The sequence below is a fragment of the Coregonus clupeaformis genome, chromosome 1, assembly GCF_020615455.1.
Source record: "Coregonus clupeaformis isolate EN_2021a chromosome 1, ASM2061545v1, whole genome shotgun sequence".
Taxonomy (NCBI): domain Eukaryota; kingdom Metazoa; phylum Chordata; class Actinopteri; order Salmoniformes; family Salmonidae; genus Coregonus; species Coregonus clupeaformis.
Genome location: NC_059192.1, coordinates 40489184 through 40513853, shown reverse-complemented (window position 1 = coordinate 40513853; position 24670 = coordinate 40489184). Strand labels below are relative to the sequence as shown.

Below are 24670 nucleotides of genomic sequence, written 5' to 3'. Positions count from 1 at the left end.
CGTCGTCCAGGTTAGGGGAGGGTTTGGCCGGCCGGGATGTCCTTGTCCCATCGCGCTCTAGTGACTCCTGTGGCGGGCCGGGCGCATGCACGCTGACACGGTCGGCAGTTGTAAGGTGTTTCGTCCGACACGTTGGTGCGGCTGGCTTCCGGGTTAAGCAACCAGTGTGTTAAGAAGCAGTGCGGCTTGGCAGGGTCGTGTTTCGGAGGACTACCGTTCAAAAGTTTGGGGTCACTTAGAAATGTTATTTTTTTAGAAAGAAAATAGTACCCGCAAAACACCAGTCTTAACGCCAACAGTGAAGAGGCAATTCCGGGATGCTGTCCTTCTAGGCAGAGTTGCAAAGAAAAAGCCATATCTCAGACTGGCCAATAAAAATAAAAGATTAAGATGGGCAGTCTGAGATATGGCTTTTTCTTTGCAACTCTGCCTAGAAGGTCAGCATCCTGGAGTTGCCTATTCACTGTTGATGTTGAGACTGGTGTTTTGCAGGTACTATTTAATGAAGCTGCCAGTTGAGGACCTGTGAGGCGCCTGTTTCTCAAACTAGACACTCAAATGTATTTGTCCTCTTGCTCCTCTTTCTATTCTGGTTAGAGCCAGTTTGCACTGTTCTGTGAAGGGAGTAGTACACAGCGTTGTACGAGATCTTCAATTCCTTAGCAGCTTCTCGCATGGAATAGCCTTCATTTCTCAGAACAAGAATAGACTGACGAGTTTCAGAAGAAAGTTATTTGTTTCTGGACATTTTGAGCCTGTAATCGAACCCACAATTGCTGATGCTCCAGATACTCAACTAGTCTCAAGAAGGCCAGTTGTATTGCTTCTTTAATCAGCCCAACAGTTTTCAGCTGTGCTAACATAATTGCAAAAGGGTTTTCTAATGATCAATTATCCTTTTAAAATGATAAACATGGATTAGCAAACACAACGTGCCATTGGAACACAGGACTGATGTTGGCTGATAGTGGGCCTCTGTACGCCTATGTAGATATTCCATTAAAAATCAGCCGTTTCCAGCTACAATAGCCATTTACAACATTAACAATGTCTACACTGTATTTCTGATCAATTTGATGTTATTCTAATGGACAAAAAAAATGCTTTTCTTTCAAAAACAAGGACATTTCTAAGTGACCCCAAACTTTTGAACAGTAGTGTATATACAGTGGGGGAAAAAAGTATTTAGTCAGCCACCAATTGTGCAAGTTCTCCCACTTAAAAAGATGAGAGAGGCCTGTAGTTTTCATCATAGGTACACGTCAACTATGACAGACAAAATGATAATTTTTTTTCCAGAAAATCACATTGTAGGATTTTTTATGAATTTATTTGCAAATTATGGTGGAAAATAAGTATTTGGTCAATAACAAAAGTTTCTCAATACTTTGTTATATACCCTTTGTTGGCAATGACACAGGTCAAACGTTTTCTGTAAGTCTTCACAAGGTTTTCACACACTGTTGCTGGTATTTTGGCCCATTCCTCCATGCAGATCTCCTCTAGAGCAGTGATGTTTTGGGGCTGTCGCTGGGCAACACAGACTTTCAACTCCCTCCAAAGATTTTCTATGGGGTTGAGATCAGGAGACTGGCTAGGCCACTCCAGGACCTTGAAATGCTTCTTACGAAGCCACTCCTTCATTGCCCGGGCGGTGTGTTTGGGATCATTGTCATGCTGAAAGACCCAGCCACGTTTCATCTTCAATGCCCTTGCTGATGGAAGGAGGTTTTCACTCAAAATCTCACGATACATGGCCCCATTCATTCGTTCCTTTACACGGATCAGTCGTCCTGGTCCCTTTGCAGAAAAACAGCCCCAAAGCATGATGTTTCCACCCCCATACTTCACAGTAGGTATGGTGTTCTTTGGATGCAACTCAGCATTCTTTGTCCTCCAAACACGACGAGTTGAGTTTTTACCAAAAAGTTCTATTTTGGTTTCATCTGACCATATGACATTCTCCCAATCCTCTTCTGGATCATCCAAATGCACTCTAGCAAACTTCAGACAGGCCTGGACATTTACTGGCTTAAGCAGGCGGACACGTCTTGCACTGCAGGATTTGAGTCCCTGGCGGCGTAGTGTGTTACTGATGGTAGGCTTTGTTACTTTGGTCCCAGCTCTCTGCAGGTCATTCACTAGGTCCCCCCGTGTGGTTCTGGGATTTTTGCTCACCGTTCTTGTGATCATTTTGACCCTACGGGGTGAGATCTTGCGTGGAGCCCCAGATCGAGGGAGATTATCAGTGGTCTTGTATGTCTTCCATTTCCTAATAATTGCTCCCACAGTTGATTTCTTCAAACCAAGCTGCTTACCTATTGCAGATTCAGTCTTCCCAGCCTGGTGCAGGTCTACAATTTTGTTTCTGGTGTCCTTTGTCAGCTCTTTGGTCTTGGCCACAGTGGAGTTTGGAGAGTGACTGTTTGAGGTTGTGGACAGGTGTCTTTTATACTGATAACAAGTTCAAACAGATGCCATTAATACAGGTAACGAGTGGAGGACAGAGGAGCCTCTTAAAGAAGAAGTTACAGGTCTGTGAGAGCCAGAAATCTTGCTTGTTTGTAGGTGACCAAATACTTATTTTCCACCATAATTTGCAAATAAATTCATAAAAAATCCTACAATGTGATTTTCTGGATTTTTTTTCCTCAATTTGTCATTCATAGTTGACGTGTACCTATGATGAAAATTACAGGCCTCTCTCATCTGTTTAAGTGGGAGAACTTGCACAAATAGTGGCTGACTAAATACTTTTTTGCCCCACTGTACAGTTAAAGTCGGAGTTTACATACACCTTAGCCAAATACATTTAACGTTTTTCACAATTCCTGACATTTTAATCCTAGTAAAAATTCCCTGTCTTAGGTCAGTTAGGATCACCACTTTATTTTAAGAATGTGAAATGTCAGAATAATAGTAGAGAGAGTGATTTATTTCAGCTTATATTTCTTTCATCACATTCCCAGTGGGTCAGAAGTTTACATACACTCAATTAGTATTTGGTAGCATTGCCTTTAAATTGTTTAACTTGGGTCAAACGTTTTCGGGTAGCCTTCCACAAGCTTCCCACAATAAGTTGGGTGAATTTTGGCCCATTCCTTCTGACAGAGCTGGTGTAACTGAGTCAGGTTTGTAGGCCTCCTTGCTCGCACACACTTTTTCAGTTCTGCCCACCAATGTTCTATAGGATTGAGGTCAGGGCTTTGTGATGGCCACTCCAATACCTTGACTTTGTTGTCCTTAAGCCATTTTGCCACAACTTTGGAAGTATGCTTGGGGTCATTGTCCATTTGGAAGACCCATTTGCGACCAAGCTCTAACTTCCTGACTGATGTCTTGAGATGTTGCTTCAATATATCCACATAATTTTCCTTCCTCATGATGCCATCTATTTTGTGAAGTGCACCAGTCCCTCCTGCAGCAAAGCACCCCCACAGCATGATGCTGCCACCTCCGTGCTTCACGGTTGGGATGGTGTTCTTCGGCTTGCAAGCCATCCCCTTTTTCCTCAAAACATAACGATGGTCATTATGGCCAAACAATTCTATTTTTGTTTCATCAGGCCAGAGGACATTTCTCCAAAAAGTACGATCTTTGTACCCATGTGCATTTGCAAACCGTAGTCTGGCTTTTTTATGGCGGTTTTGGAGCAGTGGCTTCTTCCTTGCTGAGCGGCCTTTCAGGTTATGTCGATATAGGACTTGTTTTACTGTGGATATAGATACTTCTGTACCTGTTTCCTCCAGCATCTTCACAAGGTCCTTTGCTGTTGTTCTGGGATTGATTTGCACTTTTCGCACCAAAGTATGTTCATCTCTAGGAGACAGAACGCGTCTCCTTCCTGAGCGGTATGACGGCTGCGTGGTCCCATGGTGTTTATACTTGCATACTATTGTTTGTACAGATTAACATGGTACCTTCAGGCATTTGGATATTGCTCCCAAGGATGAACCAGATTTGTGGAGGTCTACAATTTTTTTTCTGAGGTCTTGGCTGATTTCTTTTGATTTTCCCATGATGTCAAGCAAAGAGGCACTGAGTTTGAAGGTAGGCCTTGAAATGCATGCACAGGTGTTATGATGAGTTTCTAGGGTATCAAGTGATTACGAATATAAGGATGTACTTGGACACTTTTGATGGGGAGTTCATATAATATATTTAATATGGTACCATGGTTAGTTATAACAGACATAGCCCTGTCTCTTCCAACTTCCTAACTCCATAACAAAGAGATCCCTCAGCTTATATACACTCTGTTACAAGTCTCTTCACGAACATCTGGTAAACCTCCATGGGCACTCCCATTCTTTGACGTTATTACTCTTTACCCCTGTCACTATATCCTGTCCATCAATTATTCTAAGATCAACCTCAGTAATCTCCTTTGACATAACGGAATATAGACTGTGTCACCAAACCACTTATCTACTAACTCTAACCTGGTCCACACAACACAATGACATAATTACAATTTTTTTTCTTCTTTTGTGTTAAGTAAGATTACTTAACCCCCAACAATTCGTATAAAATACAATATTCCCAATCAGTAGTGTGTATACAGTGAGGGAAAAAAGTATTTGATCCCCTGCTAATTTTGTACGTTTGCCCACTGACAAAGAAATGATCAGTCTATAATTTTAATGGTAGGTTTATTTGAACAGTGAGAGACAGAATAACAACAAATAAAACCAGAAAAACGCATGTCAAATGTTATGAATTGATTTGCATTTTAATGAGGGAAATAAGTATTTGACCCCCTCTCAATCAGAAAGATTTCTGGCTCCCAGGTGTCTTTTATACAGGTAACGAGCTGAGATTAGGAGCACACTCTTAAAGGGAGTGCTCCTAATCTCATTTTGTTACCTGTATAAAAGACACCTGTCCACAGAAGCAATCAATCAGATTCCAAACTCTCCACCATGGCCAAGACCAAAGAGCTCTCCAAGGATGTCAGGGACAAGATTGTAGACCTACACAAGGCTGGAATGGGCTACAAGACCATCGCCAAGCAGCTTGGTGAGAAGGTGACAACAGTTGGTGCGATTATTCGCAAATGGAAGAAACATCAAATAACTGTCAGTCTCCCTCGGCCTGGGGCTCCATGCATGATCTCACCTCGTGGAGTTGCAATGATCATGGGAACGGTGAGGAATCAGCCCAGATCTACACGGGAGGATCTTGTCAATGATCTCAAGGCAGCTGGGACCATAGTCACCAAGAAAACAATTGGTAACACACTACGCTGTGAAGGACTGAAATCCTGCAGCGCCCGCAAGGTCCCCCTGCTCAAGAAAGCACATATACATGCCCGTCTGAAGTTTGCCAATGAACATCTGAATGATTCAGAGGAGAACTGGGTGAAAGTGTTGTGGTCAGATGAAACCAACATCAAGCTCTTTGGCATCAACTCAACTCGCCGTGTTTGGAGGAGGAGGAATGCTGCCTATGACCCCAAGAACACCATCCCCACCGTCAAACATGGAGGTGGAAACATTATGCTTTGGGGGTGTTTTTCTGTTAAGGGGATAGGACAACTTCACCGCATCAAAGGGACGATGGATGGGGCCATGTACCGTCAAATCTTGGGTGAGAACCTCCTTCCCTCAGCCAGGGCATTGAAAATGGGTCGTGGATGGGTATTCCAGCATGACAATGACCCAAAATACACGGCCAAAACAACAAAGGAGTGGCTCAAGAAGAAGCACATTAAGGTCCTGGAGTGGCCTAGCCAGTCTCCAGACCTTAATCCCATAGAAAATCTGTGGAGGGAGCTGAAGGTTCGAGTTGCCAAACGTCAGCCTCAAAACCTTAATGACTTGGAGAAGATCTGCAAAGGGGAGTGGGACAAAATCCCTCCTGAGATGTGTGCAAACCTGGTGGCCAACTACAAGAAACGTCTGACCTCTGTGATTGCCAACAAGGGTTTTGCCACCAAGTACTAAGTCATGTTTTACATAGGGGTCAAATACTTATTTCCCTCATTAAAATGCAAATCAATTTATAACATTTTTGACATGCATTTTTCTGGATTTTTTGTTGTTATTCTGTCTCTCACTGTTGAAATAAACCTACCATTAACATTATAGACTGATCATGTCTTTGTCAGTGGGCAAACGTACAAAATCAGCAGGGGATCAAATACGTTTTTCCCTCACTGTACCTACTACCCAAATTAGCAAATTGAGATAAATCCAATTTTATTATCAATACAGCTAAGCATCCCCTCTTTCTCCCGGCACTTAAATCTTCTGGCGTCTTTTCATTATGTTCTTCAGACAGCTTCATATATCAAAACGACTTGCCCATGACAATCACAATTACAATGTGTCTTTCGAGTCACCACCTTTTCTACAACCTCATTATCTTGTCCATTTGCCAACCATTATGCCCACATCATTAAAATTTTTGCATTTGAACATATCTTTCTCCATTCTCACTCAATGGTGGACTCCTGTCCCACTCCTTCGAGATAAAAATATGAGAAAATCCTTTGATAGCTTCCATTGTCTGTTGTACACCAGTTGCATGTAAAAGTGGTATTTTACAAAATATCTTCAACGCCTCTGATATTCATCTTCAGCCGGTTCATAGTTTGTTACTTTTATTTAGGTTCACACCCTTCTAGGCCAAATTATCCCTGCTATGCATCAAGACACCATCTGTATTTACCTCACTAGAAGACAAACATAACATTTTAATTGATTTAATTTCTAATCCAATAAATCCATATAAACATTTACCACATGACAAATTATTGTTTTAACAATTATTCTTAATACCAATTTCTAATATACTTCCCAATTTCTGTTCACATCGCTCTGTGTAGGGTGTTCTCCTTTCATCGCACCAATATGGATTCAAGATTCACTGCTGCAACGACACACAGACATAGACACAAAAACAAAAACAATGCTCCACATTAACAGTTCCATCTTCCTCCTCTGATTTTTATTACCTCCTACAGTGGGACAAATAGATGTACAAATCTGTCTCTGCTACTGTCCCCTCCATTGAGGTAGCCAGCGACACCTAGTACTAACCACCACACCTAGATTCTGTCCAGCTCTTACTTCTGTAATCCTCTACTGCCACACAGTCTCCCATGCACAGAAAATGCCCAGATTCTCCTCTTAGTTCTTTCAAGAAACCTTCACCTTTTTGAAAGAAAGTCTGCAGAACATTGTTAGTTGAGACACAATATGCTACTTTACACTGTCTTCTTATCAATCAGTCAGGAAAATCCTCGATTAGGAAGTGCACATTCTTGCATCTTGTTATAGTCACTCTTTCCATAGACATGCCTCCACTACATTCTACCTTATACCACAAATACATTTTCACCGAAAACATTTAATCTAACCCATAACACATTAATTACTACGGCTCATATTCTTACTACAGTATGCACATGTACCAATAAATCCTCATACCATCAGTACTACCCCCTGTTCTGAACACATGAGTCACAACGTGATTCATGCTTTCAAAAACAAAACACTAACTTTGCCTATTAAACCAAAATAATAAATGAAATTAAAATGACAACATTTGATAATACCTCAACTTACTTCTATCCCGTAAAGTAATTCAAGATTAGTACAATTGACTAGCAACAGTTATCCCTCATTCAGGGAAAGCTCTCTCTCTCTCTCTTTTGTTATTTTATGCTTTGAATCATATACACTGCTAAAAAAAATAAAGGGAACACTTAAACAACACAATGTAACTCCAAGTCAATCACACTTCTGTGAAATCAAACTGTCCACTTAGGAAGCAACACTGATTGACAATACATTTCACATGCTGTTGTGCAAATGGAATAGACAACGGGTGGAAATTATAGGCAATTAGCAAGACACCCCCAATAAAGAAGTGGTTCTGCAGGTGGTGACCACAGACCACTTCTCAGTTCCTATGCTTCCTGGCTGATGTTTTGGTCACTTTTGAATGCTGGCGGTGCTTTCACTCTAGTGGTAGCATGAGACGGAGTCTACAACCCACACATGTGGCTCAGGTAGTGCAGCTCGTCCAGGATGGCACAACAATGCGAGCTGTGGCAAGAAGGTTTGCTGTGTCTGTCAGCGTAGTGTCCAGAGCATGGAGGCGCTACCAGGAGACAGGCCAGTACATCAGGAGACGTGGAGGAGGCCGTAGGAGGGCAACAACCCAGCAGCAGGACCGCTACCTCCGCCTTTGTGCAAGGAGGAGTAGGAGGAGCACTGCCAGAGCCCTGCAAAATGACCTCCAGCAGGCCACAAATGTGCATGTGTCTGCTCAAACGGTCAGAAACAGACTCCATGAGAGTGGTATGAGGGCCCGACGTCCACAGGTGGGGGTTGTGCTTACAGCCCAACACCGTGCAGGACGTTTGGCATTTGCCAGAGAACACCAAGATTGGCAAATTCGCCACTGGCGCCCTGTGCTCTTCACAGATGAAAGCAGGTTCACACTGAGCACGTGACAGACGTGACAGAGTCTGGAGACGCCGTGGAGAACGTTCTGCTGCGTGCAACATCCTCCAGCATGACCGGTTTGGCGGTGGGTCAGTCATGGTGTGTGGTGGCATTTCTTTGGGGGGCCGCACAGCCCTCCATGTGCTCGCCAGAGGTAGCCTGACTGCCATTAGGTACCGAGATGAGATCCTCAGACCCCTTGTGAGACCAAATGCTGGTGCGGTTGGCCCTGGGTTCCTCCTAATGCAAGACAATGCTAGACCTCATATGGCTGGAGTGTGTCAGCAGTTCCTGCAAGAGGAAGGCATTGATGCTATGGACTGGCCCGCCCATTCCCCAGACCTGAATCCAATTGAGGACATCTGGGACATCATGTCTCGCTCCATCCACCAACGCCACGTTGCACCACAGACTGTCCAGGAGTTGGCGGATGCTTTAGTCCAGGTCTGGGAGGAGATCTCTCAGGAGACCATCCGCCACCTCATCAGGAGCATGCCCAGGCATTGTAGGGAGGTCATACACCAGAGAAAATCCAAGATGGCGTAGCAGTACGGTCGCTTTTATTTTTCGTCCTGTGTAAATATCCCGTTTCTTGTTTTTTTGTCTATATTTCTAAATTTTTTACTTTCACTCTTTAACTAAATATACTCTCCTGCAACCCGCCTCACCCAACGTGGAAAGGATTCTATTATTTCTTTATAACTTTCATCAAGAACCGTAAGCTGAAACGTGTGTAGCCGCAATCTGAATTGGCTACCTGCTATTAGTTACCGATTAGCGTCTCCACCACTGTCCGTGGCCTACACTATCCACCAGCCAGCTCTAGCTAGCCTGGACAATTGTCGGCCAGTCTGCACAGCGTGCTATCGACCCAGCGTGCTATCGACCCATAGCTTATTGGACTTTCTGCCGAATCACTGGACCCTAGCGCCGGATCATCACAACCAGCTAGCTAGCTGCAACTAAATGGCTACGTGTTATTAGTCACTGTTAGCGTCTTCATCTTTGTCCGTGGCCTACACTATCCACCAGCCAGCTCTAGCTAGCCTGGACAATTCGTCGGCCAGTCTGCACAGCGTGCTATCGACCCAGCGTGCTATCGACCCATAGCTTATTGGACTTTCTGCCGGAATCACTGGACCCTAGCGCCGGATCATCACAACCAGCTAGCTAGCTGCAACCTGTTGCTGGCTGATACCATTGCCATATAGCAAGCACCAGTTAGCCTTGAGCTAGCCTGCTAGCTCCCTGCTAGCTGTGCTGAAGCACCAATTTGAACTGCTCTCGGACTCACATATTGCTGTTCACTGGACCTTATGATCACTCAGCTGCACAGCTGATGCCTGCTGGACTGTTCCTTTACACGGTACTCTGTCCTGTTTTTTCTGTTTAGTCTTAGCCCAAACGTTATCGCTATTTCCAGTTGTGTCTTAGCTCTCTCTAATAACACGTGACTGCTTTATGCCTCTCTCCTATGTCAATTATGCCTTGCCTATTGCTGTTTGGGTTAGTTCTTATTATACAATTTCAATGTAGAACCCCTAGTCCCTCTCAAACTGTCTCATATAGTTCCTTTGTTCCCCCCCATACACGCCGAGACCGGCTCAATCGATGCCTCCAATGATGCTATCTCTTTCATTGTTACCCAACACTTAGGATTACCTGAACTGTACTCATATCCTTCCATATCCTTTTCTGTACATAATGCCCTGAATCTTTTCTACAACGCCCGGAGAACTGCCCCCTTTATTCTATGTACCCAACGCACTAGAAGACCAGTTCTTAAAGCCTTTAGTCGTATCCTTATTCTACTCCTCCTCTGTTCCTCTGGTGATGTAGAGGCTAACCCAGGCCCTGCAGCCCCCAGTATCACTCCTACTCCCCAGGAGCTATCATTTATTGACTTCTGTAACCGTAAAAGTCTTGGTTTTCTGCACATAAATATCAGAAGCCTCCTTCCTAAGTTTGAGTTATTCACTGCGTTAGCACACTCCGCCAACCCTGATGTTCTAGCAGTGTCTGAATCCTGGCTTAGGAAGGCCACCAAAAATTCTGAAATTTCCATCCCCAACTATAACATTTTCCGTCTAGATAGAACTGCCAAAGGGGGTGGAGTTGCAATCTACTGTAGAGATAGCCTGCAGAGCTCCATCATACTATCCAGGTCTGTGCCCAAACAGTTTGAGCTTTTAGTTCTAAAAATCCACCTTTCCAGAAATAAATCTCTCACTGTTGCCGCTTGCTACAGACCCCCTCAGCCCCCAGCTGTGCCCTGGACACCATATGTGAACTGATTGCCCCCATCTATCCTCAGAGTTCGTACTGCTTGGTGACCTAAATTGGGATATGCTTAATACCCCAGCCATCCTACAATCCAAGCTAGATGCCCTCAACCTCACGCAAATTATCAACGAACCTACCAGGTACAACCCTAAATCCGTAAACATGGGTACCCTCACAGATATCATCCTGACTAACTTACCCTCTAAATACACCTCCGCTGTCTTCAACCAGGATCTCAGCGATCACTGCCTTATTGCCTGCGTCCCGTAACGGGTCCGCGGTCAAACGACCACCCCTCATCACTGTCAAACGCTCCCAAAAACACTTCAGCGAGCAGGCCTTCCCTAATTGACCTGGCCCAGGTATCCTGGATGGATATAGATCTCATTCCGTCAGTAGAGGATGCCTGGTTGTTCTTTAAAAGTAATTTCCTCTCAATCTTAAATAGACATGCCCCATTCAAAAAATACAGAACTAAGAACAGATACAGCCCCTGGTTCTCCTCAGACTTGACTGCCCTTGACCAGCACAAAAACATCCTGTGGCGTACTGCATTAGCATCAAATAGCCCCCGTGATATGCAACTTTTCAGGGAAGTTAGGAACCAATATACACAAGCAGTTAGGAAAGCAAAGGCTAACTTTTTCAAACAGAAATTTGCATCCTGTAGCACTAACTCCAAAAAGTTTTGGGACACTGTAAAGTCCATGGAAAATAAGAGCACTTCCTCCCAGCTGCCCACTGCACTGAGGCTAGGAAACACTATCACCACCGATAAATCTACAATAATCGAGAATTTCAACAAGCATTTTGCTACGGCTGGCCATGCTTTCCACCTGGCTACCACTACCCCGGCCACCAGCTCTGCACCCTCCGCTGCAACTTGCCCATGCCCCCCGCTTCTCCTTCACACAAATCCAGACAGCTGATGTTCTAAAAGAGCTGCAAAATCTGGACCCCTACAAATCATCTGGACTAGACAATCTGGACCCTTTCTTTCTAAAACTAGCCGCTCAAATTGTCGCAACCCCTATTACTAGCCTGTTCAACCTCTCTTTCGTAACGTCTGAGATCCCCAGAGATTGGAAAGCTGCCGCGGTCATCCCCCTCTTCAAAGGGGGTGACACTCTAGATCCAAACTGTTACAGACCCATATCCATCCTGCCCTGCCTTTCAAAAGTTTTTGAAAGCCAAGTCAACAAACAGATCACCAACCATTTCGAATCCCACCGTACCTTCTCTGCTATGCAATCCGGTTTCCGAGCTGGTCATGGGTGCACTTCAGCCACGCTCAAGGTCCTAAATGATATTATAACCGCGATCGATAATAGACAGTACTGTGCAGCCGTTTTCATTGACCTGGCCAAGGCTTTCGACTCTGTCAACCACCGCATTCTTATTGGCAGACTAAATAGCCTTGGTTTCTCTAATGACTGCCTCGCCTGGTTCACCAACTACTTCTCAGATAGAGTTCAATGTGTCAAATCGGAGGGCCTGTTGTCTGGACCTATGGCAGTCTCTATGGGGGTGCCACAGGGTTCAATTCTTGGGCCAACTCTTTTCTCTGTGTATATCAATGACGTCGCTCTTGCTGCTGGTGACTCTCAGATCCACCTCTACGCAGACGACACCATTTTGTATACATCTGGCCCTTCATTGGACACTGTGTTAACAAACCTCCAAACGAGCTTCAATTCCATACAACACTCCTTCAGTAGCCTCCAACTGCTCTTAAACACTAGTAAAACAAAATGCATGCTCTTCAACCGAACGCTGCTTGCACCCGCCCACCCGACTAGAATCACTACTCTAGACGGGTCTGACCTAGAGTACGTGGACAACTACAAATATCTAGGTGTCTGGTTAGACTGTAAACTCTCCTTCCAGACTCACATTAAGAATCTCCAATCCAAAGTTAAATCTAGAATCGGTTTCCTATTTCGCAACAAAGCCTCCTTCACTCATGCTGCCAAACATGCCCTTGTAAAACTGACTATCCTACCGATCCTTGACTTCGGCGATGTCATTTACAAAATAGCCTCCAACACTCTACTCAGCAAATTGGATGTTGTCTATCACAGTGCCATCCGTTTTGTCTCCAAAGCCCCATATAATACCCACCACTGTGACCTGTACGCTCTTGTTGGCTGGTCCTCACTACATATTCGTCGCCAAACCCACTGGCTCCAGGCCATCTATAAATCACTGCTAGGCAAATCCCCGCCTTATCTTAGCTCATTGGTCACCATAGCAACACCCACCCGTAGTCTGCGCTCCAGCGAGTATATCTCACTGGTCATCCCCAAAGCCAACACCTCCTTTGGCCGCAATTCCTTCCAGTTCTCTGCTGCCAATGACTGGAACAAACTGCAAAAATCTCTGAAGCTGGAGACGCTTATCTCCCCTCACTAACTTTAGGCATCAGTTGTCAGAGCACCTTACCGATCACTGCACCTGTACACAGCCCATCTGAAATTAGCCCGCCCAACTACCTCATCCCTATATTGTTATTTATTTTGCTCATCTGTACCCCAGTATCTCTATTTGCACATCATCTCTTGCACATCATTCCAGTGTTAATACTAAATTGTAATTATTTTGCACTATAGCCTATTTTATTGCCTTACCTCCATAACTTGCTAAATTTGCACACTGTATATTAATTGTATTTCTGTTGTATTTTTTTGATTTTTGTTTTGTTTTACCCCATATGTAACTCTGTGTTGTTGTTTTTATCGCACTGCTATGCTTTATCTTGGCCAGGTCGCAGTTGTAAATGAGAACTTGTTCTCAACTGGTTTACCTGGTTAAATAAAGGTGAAATAAAAATAAAATAAAAATACAGGCACGTGGAGGCCACACACACTACTGAGCCTCATTTTGACTTGTTTTAAGGACATTACATCAAAGTTGGATCAGCCTGTAGTGTGGTTTTCCACTTTAATTTTGAGGGTGACTCCAAATCCAGACCTCCATGGGTTGATAAATTTGATTTCCATTGATAATTGTTGTGTGATTTTGTTGTCAGCACATTCAACTATGTAAAGAAAAAAGTATTTAATAAGATTTTTTCATTCATTCAGATCTAGGATGTGTTGTTTAAGTGTTCCCTTAATTTTTTTGAGCAGTGTATATTATTATCAAATTATAAACTTTTTCACTATTTTCAGTATTATAAATTACCCTCAACTCGGTAAAATAAACTATCTTAAAGTCCTCATCTCATGCCATTAGAATTACCAGTGTGGGTAATCAATTCACACTAGAAAGTCAGTACAGAGTGCAGAGGTAATTGAAATCATTCAACGAATTGTTCCATTCTATAGGATACTAATCATTACCAACATTCAAAACATTTCATAAATGTTGTGTATCCCAAGTGTACATTAAGTCCTCATGACATTTCTTCTCATAAGAAATCATGTGTATACCCAAAACTCCCTCAAAAAAGAAACTTGATAAAATTCACTGTGTGCTCCTTTAAGACTTATCACCTTTGAACTGTTGAACCCCCCCCTAAAATCAAAATAACAACCCTTTATAAACATCATACTAGGTGTGTTGTGTGCTTTATTTGAAAAACCCAATTGAAAACAACAAATAAAAATAGCCAGGCCCTACTTAATTTGGTAGCTCCCTTTTACGACCTAATACTGCCTAACTTCACTAAACTGCTCCCCCTAGCCCTGGGCAACATTCCAATGAGATAAGGAAATCCCCTTTCTCCTGGAAAATAAATTATACATTTCATTAACATTCAATTACAATCAGTAATCCAAAGATAGTAAGTACACACAAAACATGATACAGATATACACAGTCCTATCTCATCAATAATCATTTGTATCAATCTAATTCCTCATAACTACTCCATAAAAATATTATATAAAATCTCTCAAAAGATGAAAACCACTCAAATTTCTCTTAGTATATAATGAGTATGTTTAATTGATTACTCTTCAGACTTTATCCTCTGTAATTCTCACACTGATCATTGAACCCCTAAATCTGCTCCATGTGATCCCATATCAAATTATCCCTTATCGTTTACTTGATAACAACATAGGAAATACCTGTTTCCCCTTATATTGTTCCTGTCACGCCTATAAATGTCATATTTCATTAATTAGCCAATACAATCACGTACTCTGCGCAAGTAAGCCAGGTGTCGCTATTTTAACAGGCAACTTTAAGGGTCATATACTGAGTCATGAAGCAGATGATGCAGGGAGATGGATTATGCTATTGGTAGATGTCAACCACATTAAATTAATTGTTGTGAATACTTATGCTACCAATAACAAGTCAAGTAACTGTATTTTATTTAGAGACATTGAGAGGAAAATAAGTAAAATTGTCTAAATTTCTGTTTGCCAAAGTAATATGGGGTGAAGATTTTAATACACTATTACATGATAATCTAGATAGATGGCCTCCTAAGGATAGCAACTCAGATTGTGAGATAAGGAATATTTGTTTAAGATTAGGTGTTCTAGATATTTGGAGACATAAGAACACTTATAAGAAGATGTTTACATGGAGTACCAAAGATTTATCTATACAATCCGTATTGATTTCTGGTTAATATCTGAAGTTATGGCTGACAAGGTTGGTACAGTCTCAATTGAACCATCGATTTTAACAGATCTTAAAGGGATTTCAATAATGATAAATATGCATGGTTTGTCAACATAAAAAGTTAAAGGTTACTGGAAACTGAATAAGACTTTACTAGAGAATTAAGTATTTATGAAGGAAGGAGCAGGAATTGTTGATAAATATTGGAACCGTGCGTGTGTTATGAATACGCTTGGAAGTTACTGGGAGCTAATTAAATTTGATATAAGGCTTTTGGCTATTTCAATGGGGAAAGAAATTGCTCGTGCCAAGAGAGAGAAAGAATATAACATCATAAAGGGAATAATGGATTGTACAAAAAAAACCGGATCTAACCAATCAGGAATTACTGACGCTATCATCACTGCAAATGCAGTTAGACTGTATTTACGAGGAAATGGCCCGGGGAGTGTTTGTAAGATCAAGATGAAAATGGATGGAAGAGGGAGAGGAAATACAAAATATTTATTTAATTTAGAGAAAAGGGCAGGCGAAATGACTTCTGATGTAAATTTCAATAGTACTCCCAATGAGAATCCTAAAATAAATCTCTCAGCATGTTGCCCAGTTTTTATCAGAATCTGTATACATCAGCCCAGTCAACTTCCAATATGGATTTTTTTTGGGACACTGTAGCAAACACTTCTAAGAAGATTTAGAATGATTTCAGGGATGTTTGTGATGAGGTATCTGAAATTGAGATAAAATATTGTATTAAAAGCCTTAAGGACAATAGATCCCCTGGAAATTATGGTTTAACAAGTGAGTTCTCTAAAACATTCAATGATCGATTGATTCCGTTCATTCTTACTATGTTCCAAGAATCAATAGAAAAAGGGGAGTTACCGGCTTCCTTAAAGCAAGGTGTAATTACTTTGATTCCCAAACCTAATAAGGATAGTCTTTTTATAGACAACTGGAGGCCCATTAGCCTGTTGAATAATGATGGAAAGTTATTTGCCCTTGTATTTGCTAAGAGGTGGAAACAAGGCTTACATCATATAATTGAAGAACAGTCTGGTTTTATGCATGGTCAACACATTAGTAGTAACATCAGGTTAATCTTAGATATGATTGACTATAATGACCTCATCCTTGATGATAGTTTTCTTAAGTTTGTAGATTTTTATAAAGCTTTTGACACTGTAGAACATGAGTTTATGTTCAAAGCAGTACGTTTTTTGGGGTTTGGTGATAAATAAATAAAAAAGCAATCCAAACTTTATACAGTGGTTGTATTAGCTCACGGGACATCCCAAAGATTTGATGTTGGGCGTGGCATTAGGCAGGGCTGCCTAATTAGTTCATTTTTATTTTTATTGGTTACTCAAATTATGGATTTTCAAGGTATTTCAGTACTTGGCAAGGAATGTAAACTATGTCAACTGGCTGATGATACCACCATATTTTTGAGAGACAGGAATGAGGTTTCTAAAGCAGTTTCCTGTATGGTAGAGCTTTCCTTGGTTTTAGGTTTGCAAATTAATATCACTAAGTCAGTCTTATTTCCACTCAAGGACTGTGTTTTACAGGAGGTACAGTATATGGTATCCCAATGAAAGATAAGGTAACTTATCTTGGAATTGTTATATGCAAGGATGAAAAACAAAGGAGTAATTTAAGCGTTAACCCTATTATTGAGAAAACAAATAAGAAATTGAACCTCTGGTTACTGAGAGATATTTCATTATATGGTCAGGTTTTATTGTCCAAAGCTGATGGTTATCCAGGTCGGTTTATGTCTCGTTATCACTTGACTTATCCCCCTTTATAATTTTATTTGGAGGAACAAGCCTCACTATCTACGGAAAGATATTCTCAGTAATACCAAAGAACAAGGAAATCTTGGGGTTTTAGATTTCAATACTCTAAATAATACTTTGAAAATAAATTGGATTCAGAAGTATATTAAGAACCAGAATAGTATTTGGAATGTCTTCCCTAAGTCATTATTTGACTCTGTTGGTGGTTTCGAATTTCTGCTTCGGTGTAATTTTGATGTTGATAAAATCCCTGTAGGCCAAATTCCATAAGCAGGCACTTTTAGCTTGGATGTTAGCATAGAAACACAATTTTCTCCCTCACAGATACTTTCTATGGAATAACAAAGATATACGATTTAAAAATAAGTATTTTTTTCGTAACTGGTTTGAGAATAACATTATTTTCTTTGGTCCGTTACTGAATGAGGATGGATATCTACTCTCATATGGGGAATTTCTTGATAAGTTTAGAATTCCAATAACCCCGAAAGAATATGCAATTGTTTTTGATGCGATTCCAAGTAAAGAAAAAATATATTCCTCTGTGGTTGATGTAAGTACCATCGATTTACATGAAAATATATTCATTGGCAATATTAACATCCTCAAAGATAAATGTAGTAATAAACAGATTAGGAATATTGTTTATGATACTATATTTTCCTCACCAAGATTGTTTTGGTCAAATATCTATAGTATATACAAAGGGGCAAAGCATGGAAAAGATTGTATCAGTAACAAGGTAAAGGAAGTTTCATTTAAAATGTTACATAGAATTTATCCTGTGAAACAACATGTTTTAGAAAGATTCAAGCTGAATATTGACTATAATTGTGATTTCTATGGAATGGAGAAGGTGACCATTTTTCATTTGTTTTCTACCTGTATTAAGTTTTAAAAAATTGGATTGATATACAGAACTTTGTTACAAAGAAAACAGGACAGGTTGTAATATTTAATGGTTTTGATGTAATTATTTGTTTTAGAAATTCTGACATTGATAAGGATGTAGTATATTTAATTAATATTAGGTACGTTTCATATTCACAAATGCAAATAGTCTAATTCAAAACCTAACTTGTTTCACATTATAAATGAATTTAAATAATATGGCACTACTCTAACTAAAATGAACAACAAAACGGCAATTAAAACTTGTATTATTAATGAATATGATTTGTTTGTTTAGGTTTTCCTGGCAATGTAAAAAGTTTGCATGGTACTATTCTTCTTTTGTTTGTTTAATTGTTTGTTAATAAAACATATATTTTTTAAAGGCTGTGGATGAGTTCTGTCAGTGACCATGGTACTGTTGGAGATGTTTTCTTTAAACAAGTCTCAACTGGGTCATGTTCATTAAGCACCAAATGGAAGAAAATTGACAAACAGGGAGAGACTACATGGATTTTAGACATTGAGCAGATGCTCTTATCCAGAGCGACTTACAGTTAGTGCATTGATCTTAAGATAGCTAGGTGGGACAACCACATATCACAGGCATAGAAAGGGGGATTATTTAAGATTCTGTTTGAAGAGGTTGGGTGCCCTAAAGAACACCACGCTGTTGTCTGCCCCCAGGTTGCGGAGTGGAAGTCCCGGGCGGAGAAGTTTGAGGAGATGTGTTGCTCGGTCATCCAGATGTTCACCAGGCTGTCTAACTCAGCCAACCGCACCATCCTCTACGATCTCTACCCCTACATCTGGGACATCAAGAGCATCACTTCCATGGTCAAGTCCTTTGTCCAGTGGCTAGGTACGCATGGACACACACACGCTCACACAAACACACTCATAGGCAGGGCAAACCCGTTTCCGTGATTTTCTGGTATATCATCTAAATCAGGGGTGTCAAACTCATTTTAGCTCAGGGGCCACATGGAGGAAAATCTATTCCCAAGTGGGCCGGACCGGAAAAATCATGGTATATATAACTTAAAAACAACAACTTCAGATTGTTTTCTTTGTTTTAATACGATCAACATACAACATAAAGCTGGAGCCTGAGGACAGTGTGTCCAAAATAGTACAAGCACAACATCATTATTAATCATAAAACACGTCAAGTTTATTTGAAAATTCTAAAGAAAAAGAACACACAAACACACAATGCCTCAGTGATTAACAGAACTGTTTCACAGATCACATAACTATATCAGGGTGTCATTTCTCAGGCAGAAATGTAGATAAAAATAATGAAATCCTGTTCCCCAAACAAGTGCAAGAACCACAGAGTCAAGAATAGGTTAAATATACAAATAAAATAAAATCTATTAAAAACAATAGCACATCAACATAAAAACATAAACATAAAGCTGGAGCCTGAGGACAGTGTCCAAAAGCACAACATCACTATTAATCATAAAACACCTCAAGTTATTTGAAAGTTCTGAGGACAAAGAACACACAAACACACAATGCCTCAGTGATTCACAGAAGTATATCACAGATCACAGAACTATATCAGGGTGTCATTTCTCAGGCAGAAATGTAGATAAAAATAATGAAATCCTGTTCCCCAAACAAGTGCAAGAACCACAGAGTCAAGAATAGGTTAAATATACAAATAAAATCAATTAAAAACAATAGCACATCAACATAAAACATAAACATAAATCTGAAAGCGTTGCTCAAACTCCCGTAACAGTCCCGTTATTTTATCTTTGAACCGCTTCATGTCTGCCACATGTTGGGTCGCGCACACATTTTTCAGACAGGGGAAGTGAGCTGCATCACCACCGGCAAGTTGCGTCTCCCACAATGACAGCTTCAACTTGAAAGAACGTATGCTGTCATAATACTGCGTGACAACTTTGTTGCGCCCTTGCAGCTGTTTGTTCAAGTTATTCAGGTGCTCTGTAACATCCACCATAAATGCAAGGTCCTGCATCCATTCTGCGGAATGAAATTCTAACACTGGTTTGCCCTTTTCTTCCATGAACTGTTCAATTTCTTCTCGTAAATCAAAGAAACGCCTCAGCACAGCACCTCGGCTTAACCATCTTACCTCAGTGTGGTATGGCAGGCCATAGATGTGGTCTTTCTCTCTGAGAAGGCTGTCAAACTGACGGTGATTCAGGCTTCTGGATCGGATGAAATTAACAGTTTGGATGACCACCTTCATGACGTTATCCATCTTTAATGACTTGCAACACAAAGCCTCCTGGTGCAAAATACAGTGAAAAGTCAAAAAATCACGTCCTCCATTTGCAGATTGCACTTTCTCTCTGAACTTTGTCACAACGCCTGCTTTTTTCCCGATCATTGAGGGCGCACCATCTGTAGCCAGGCTGATAGCGCGGGACCAGTCCACTCCGACCCTGTCCAGCGCGCCGACGAGTGCGGTAAAAATATCAGCTGCTGTCGTTGTATCTGTCATCGGCACCAACTCCACGAACTCCTCGGTGACGGTCAATGTGTCATCAACTGATGAAAATGGCCAGTTGTGCAACATCTGTAATGTCCGTGCTTTCATCAATTGCAACCGAAAACGCAATAAATGACTTTACTTTTTGCTTCAACTGGCTGTCCAAATCCACTGAAAGATCGGAAATCCTGTCTGCAACTGTGTTTCTTGTCAGGCTGATATTTGCAAAAGCCTGCCGCTTTTCAGGGCACACAATCTCCGCTGCCTTCATCATGCATGTTTTTACAAATTCACCCTCACTAAATGGTTTTGAAGCCACTTCGATTTCATTAGCAATGAGGTAGCTAGCTTTCACTGCAGCGTCACTGATGTCTCGGCTGTGAGTAAACACAGACTGCTGTTTCTTCAGACCCGCCAACAGTTCATTCACCTTCTCTCATCCCCGCTGTCCTTGAAAGTTGTCATATTTGTCGGCATGAAGACTCACATAGTGGCGACGAAGGTTATATTCTTTCAGCACTGCTACATGCTCTGAACACACCAAACATACAGCTTTCCCATTCAATTCCGTGAATAAATAGGATGACCATTTTTCTTCGAACACTCTGCACTCTGCGTCCACTTTTCTCTTTTTTGACAGAGACATATTGGGGCAATGAGGGTGCCAAAGCACATAATGTTAAAAGTAGAAGCCGTAATAAATATAGCGGGCAAAACAAAGTAGCTCATTGGCTGCACGTGCTTGACCTACTTGCTCTGCCCCGGTATAAACAGTTTGCTTGCTTAACACAATTGCTATTGCGCCATCCAGTGGACGCAATTGGAAAAGCAGTTTATTTTATTGAAAAATTGCAGCGCATTTTTATACTTTCCCAAAAAATAAAAAATAAAACTTTTTTTTTTTTTTTATCATCTCGCGGGCCGGATTAAACCTGTTTGCGGGCCTGATCCGGCCCGCGGGCCGTACGTTTGACACCCCTGATCTAAATAAATCAATCGCTGCACATTTTTGGAATCATTCAGCAGTTTTTACCTGATTTTAAGTATAATACCATTGGAAATGAAATGTCTTGTCAAGTTGAAAATTATGCTGATGCTGCCTCCTGTTGACAAGACATTTTCATAAATAGCCCAATGTCAAAACAGTTTTAACGTGTCCAAATCAACAACTAGTATGCAGAAACAGTTTGTGATACATTGAAAACAGAAACATAAAATGTTCTATCTACACATACATGTACAGCGATAGTAATCATATAAGCCCCTTATAAACTGCACATGCACCAAAAATCCAGTTGTTTTGACAAGTGGCAATAAATCACTGATATAGCGGGGAAATCAGGTTGTACATACTTTTGAAACTAACACAACAACAAAAAACACATGGAAACTGAGATTTTTTACATCACTGGTTAGACAACCTGCAAAAGACAGTCTGTTACATTTTGGAGTGATGCATTTTGATTTGGGGGTCGCCGAAACGGAAAGAGAAATGCAACACTTATTTGTCAACCACTCATATCGATATCACGTTGAAATCAATTGCGCGAGAGGAGGGAGATGAGGTTGCACTTCCTGTTATAACTAACACAGCTCAAAAAACACACTGAATCTGGGAATAATGTGTACCTCACTGGTTATAGGACAATTTGTAGAAGACAGCTAGCTACATTTTGAAGTGTTGCTTTTTGATTCAAGTGGGTTGCCAACGCTGTCAGTGTAACGCAAACATTTTTTAGTTAATCACTTCCATCGATAAAACGCTGAAATAAATAGAACAGGAGGCAAACATTTGGGGTGTAGCGCTGTTCAAACTAACACTATTCAAAGGCCACACTAAAACTTGGAATAACCTATACATGGTTGGTTAGATGAGAACTTGTAGAAGGCTTATATCTATATTTTGGAATATTGGATGTTGATTTCGGGAGGCTGCCTTCATGGAAACGGGAATAGACCTAGTTTTCTGTTAGTTATTGTAAACGAATCACGACGTGGCATAGGACATCAACAGTGACAATTGTTGGCTGCTATTTAAGTGAAAGTTTGAATGTCAGATCCATGGATTGGTGTGTGGCCAGCGACTTTGATAGAGAGACCGTGTTACGTGTTACAAAATCAACGGTACACAACCAAAGATATTGATCTGTTTTAAGCAATCAATCTTATGTCATCATGATGACTATAAACTTTTATACTAACATCACCAATCTGAGGTAAAAAGGATGTGTAATTCCACTTAATTTTATGGGGTGAAAATGCAAGCTTGTGTAAGGTAGTAACACAAACTGTCCACATTAGGGAAATTAGTGCAATATACAATAATTTCATATGAAATACTAAATATTCAACATGTCAATTTAAGATGATAGTACATGTTGCCCACTCACAAACTATTGCAACAAGGACATCTATTTCTAACTTATTTAAGCGTTTAGAGAGTTTAAAAATGCTATAGACTAGAGCCTCCATAGTGTCTGTGCAGCAGCCTGAATGTTTGACGTCCCTACTCATACACACCAACTAGGTACGTATGGTATGGACACCTGGAACGATTCAGCATGACTCCGACTCCTCAGAGCAGCAGAACAGTTAGTACAGTGAGGGAAAAAAGTTTTTGATCCCCTGCTGATTTTGTACGTTTGCCCACTGACAAAGACATGATCAGTCTATAATTTTAATGGTAGGTTTATTTGAACAGTGAGAGACAGAATAACAATACAAAAATCCAGAAAAACGCATGTCAAAAATGTTATAAATTGATTTGCATTTTAATGAGGGAAATAAGTATTTGACCCCTCTGCAAAACATAACTTAGTACTTGGTGGCAAAACCCTTGTTGGCAATCACAGAGGTCATACGTTTCTTGTAGTTGGCCACCAGGTTTGCACACATCTCAGGAGGGATTTTGTCCCACTCCCCTTTGCAGATCTTCTCCAAGTCATTAAGGTTTCGAGGCTGACGTTTGGCAACTCGAACCTTCAACTCCCTCCACAGATTATCTATGGGATTAATGTCTGGAGACTGGCTAGGCCACTCCAGGACCTTAATGTTCTTCTTCTTGAGCCACTCCTTTGTGGCCTTGGCTGTGTGTTTTGGGTCATAGTCATGCTGGAATACCCATCCACGACCCATTTTCAATGCCCTGGCTGAGGGAAGGAGGTTCTCACCCAAGATTAGACGGTACATGGCCCCGTCAATTGTCCCTTTGATGCGGTGAATTTGTCCTATCCCCTTAGCAGAAAAACACCCCCAAAGCATAATGTTTCAACCTCCATGTTTGACGGTGGGGATGGTGTTCTTGGGGTCATAGGCAGCATTCCTCCTCCTCCAAACACGGCGAGTTGAGTTGATGCCAAAGAGCTCCATTTTGGTCTCATCTGACCACAATACTTTCACCCAGTTCTCCTCTGAATCATTCAGATGTTCATTGGCAAACTTCAGACGGGCCTGTATAAGTGCTTTCTTGAGCAGGGGGACCTTGCGGGCGCTGCAGGATTTCAGTCCTTCACGGCGTAGTGTGTTACCAATAGTTTTCTTGGTGACTATGGTCCCAGCTGCCTTGAGATCATTGACAAGATCCTCCCGTGTAGTTCTGGGCTGATTCCTCACCGTTCTCATGATCATTGCAACTCCACGAGGTGAGATCTTGCATGGAGCCCCAGGCCGAGGGAGATTTACATTTATTTTGTGTTTCTTCCATTTGCGAATAATCACACCAACTGTTGTCACCTTCTCACCAAGCTGCTTGGCAATGGTCTTGTAGCCCATTCCAGCCTTGTGTAGGTCTACAATCTTTTCCCTGACATCCTTGGAGAGCTCTTTGGTCTTGGCCATGGTGGAGAGTTTGGAATCTGATTGATTGATTGCTTCTGTGGACAGGTGTATTTTATACAGGTAACAAGCTGAGATTAGGAGCACTCCCTTTAAGAGTGTGCTCCTAATCTTAGCTCATTACCTGTATAAAAGACACCTGGGAGCCAGAAATCTTTCTGATTGAGAGGGGGTCAAAAACGTATTTCCCTCATTAAAATGCAAATCAATTTATAACATTTTTGACATGCACTTTTCTGGATTTTTTTGTTGTTATTCTGTGTCTCACTGTTCAAATAAACCTACCATTAAAATTATAGACTGATCATGTCTTTGTCAGTGGGCAAACGTACAAAATCAGCAGGGGATCAAAT

The 24670-nt window shown here is 41.3% G+C and overlaps 1 protein-coding gene across 1 annotated transcript in view; it reads left to right on the top strand.

The window, feature by feature from the left end:
• Positions 1–24670, top strand: part of oga (O-GlcNAcase) — a 58527-nt gene that overhangs the window by 21976 nt on the left and 11881 nt on the right. Inside the window, exon 12 of the mRNA XM_041879022.2 lies at positions 18698–18872. Coding sequence (XP_041734956.1) covers positions 18698–18872 — 175 coding nt within the window. The remainder of the gene's footprint in view (positions 1–18697; positions 18873–24670) is intronic.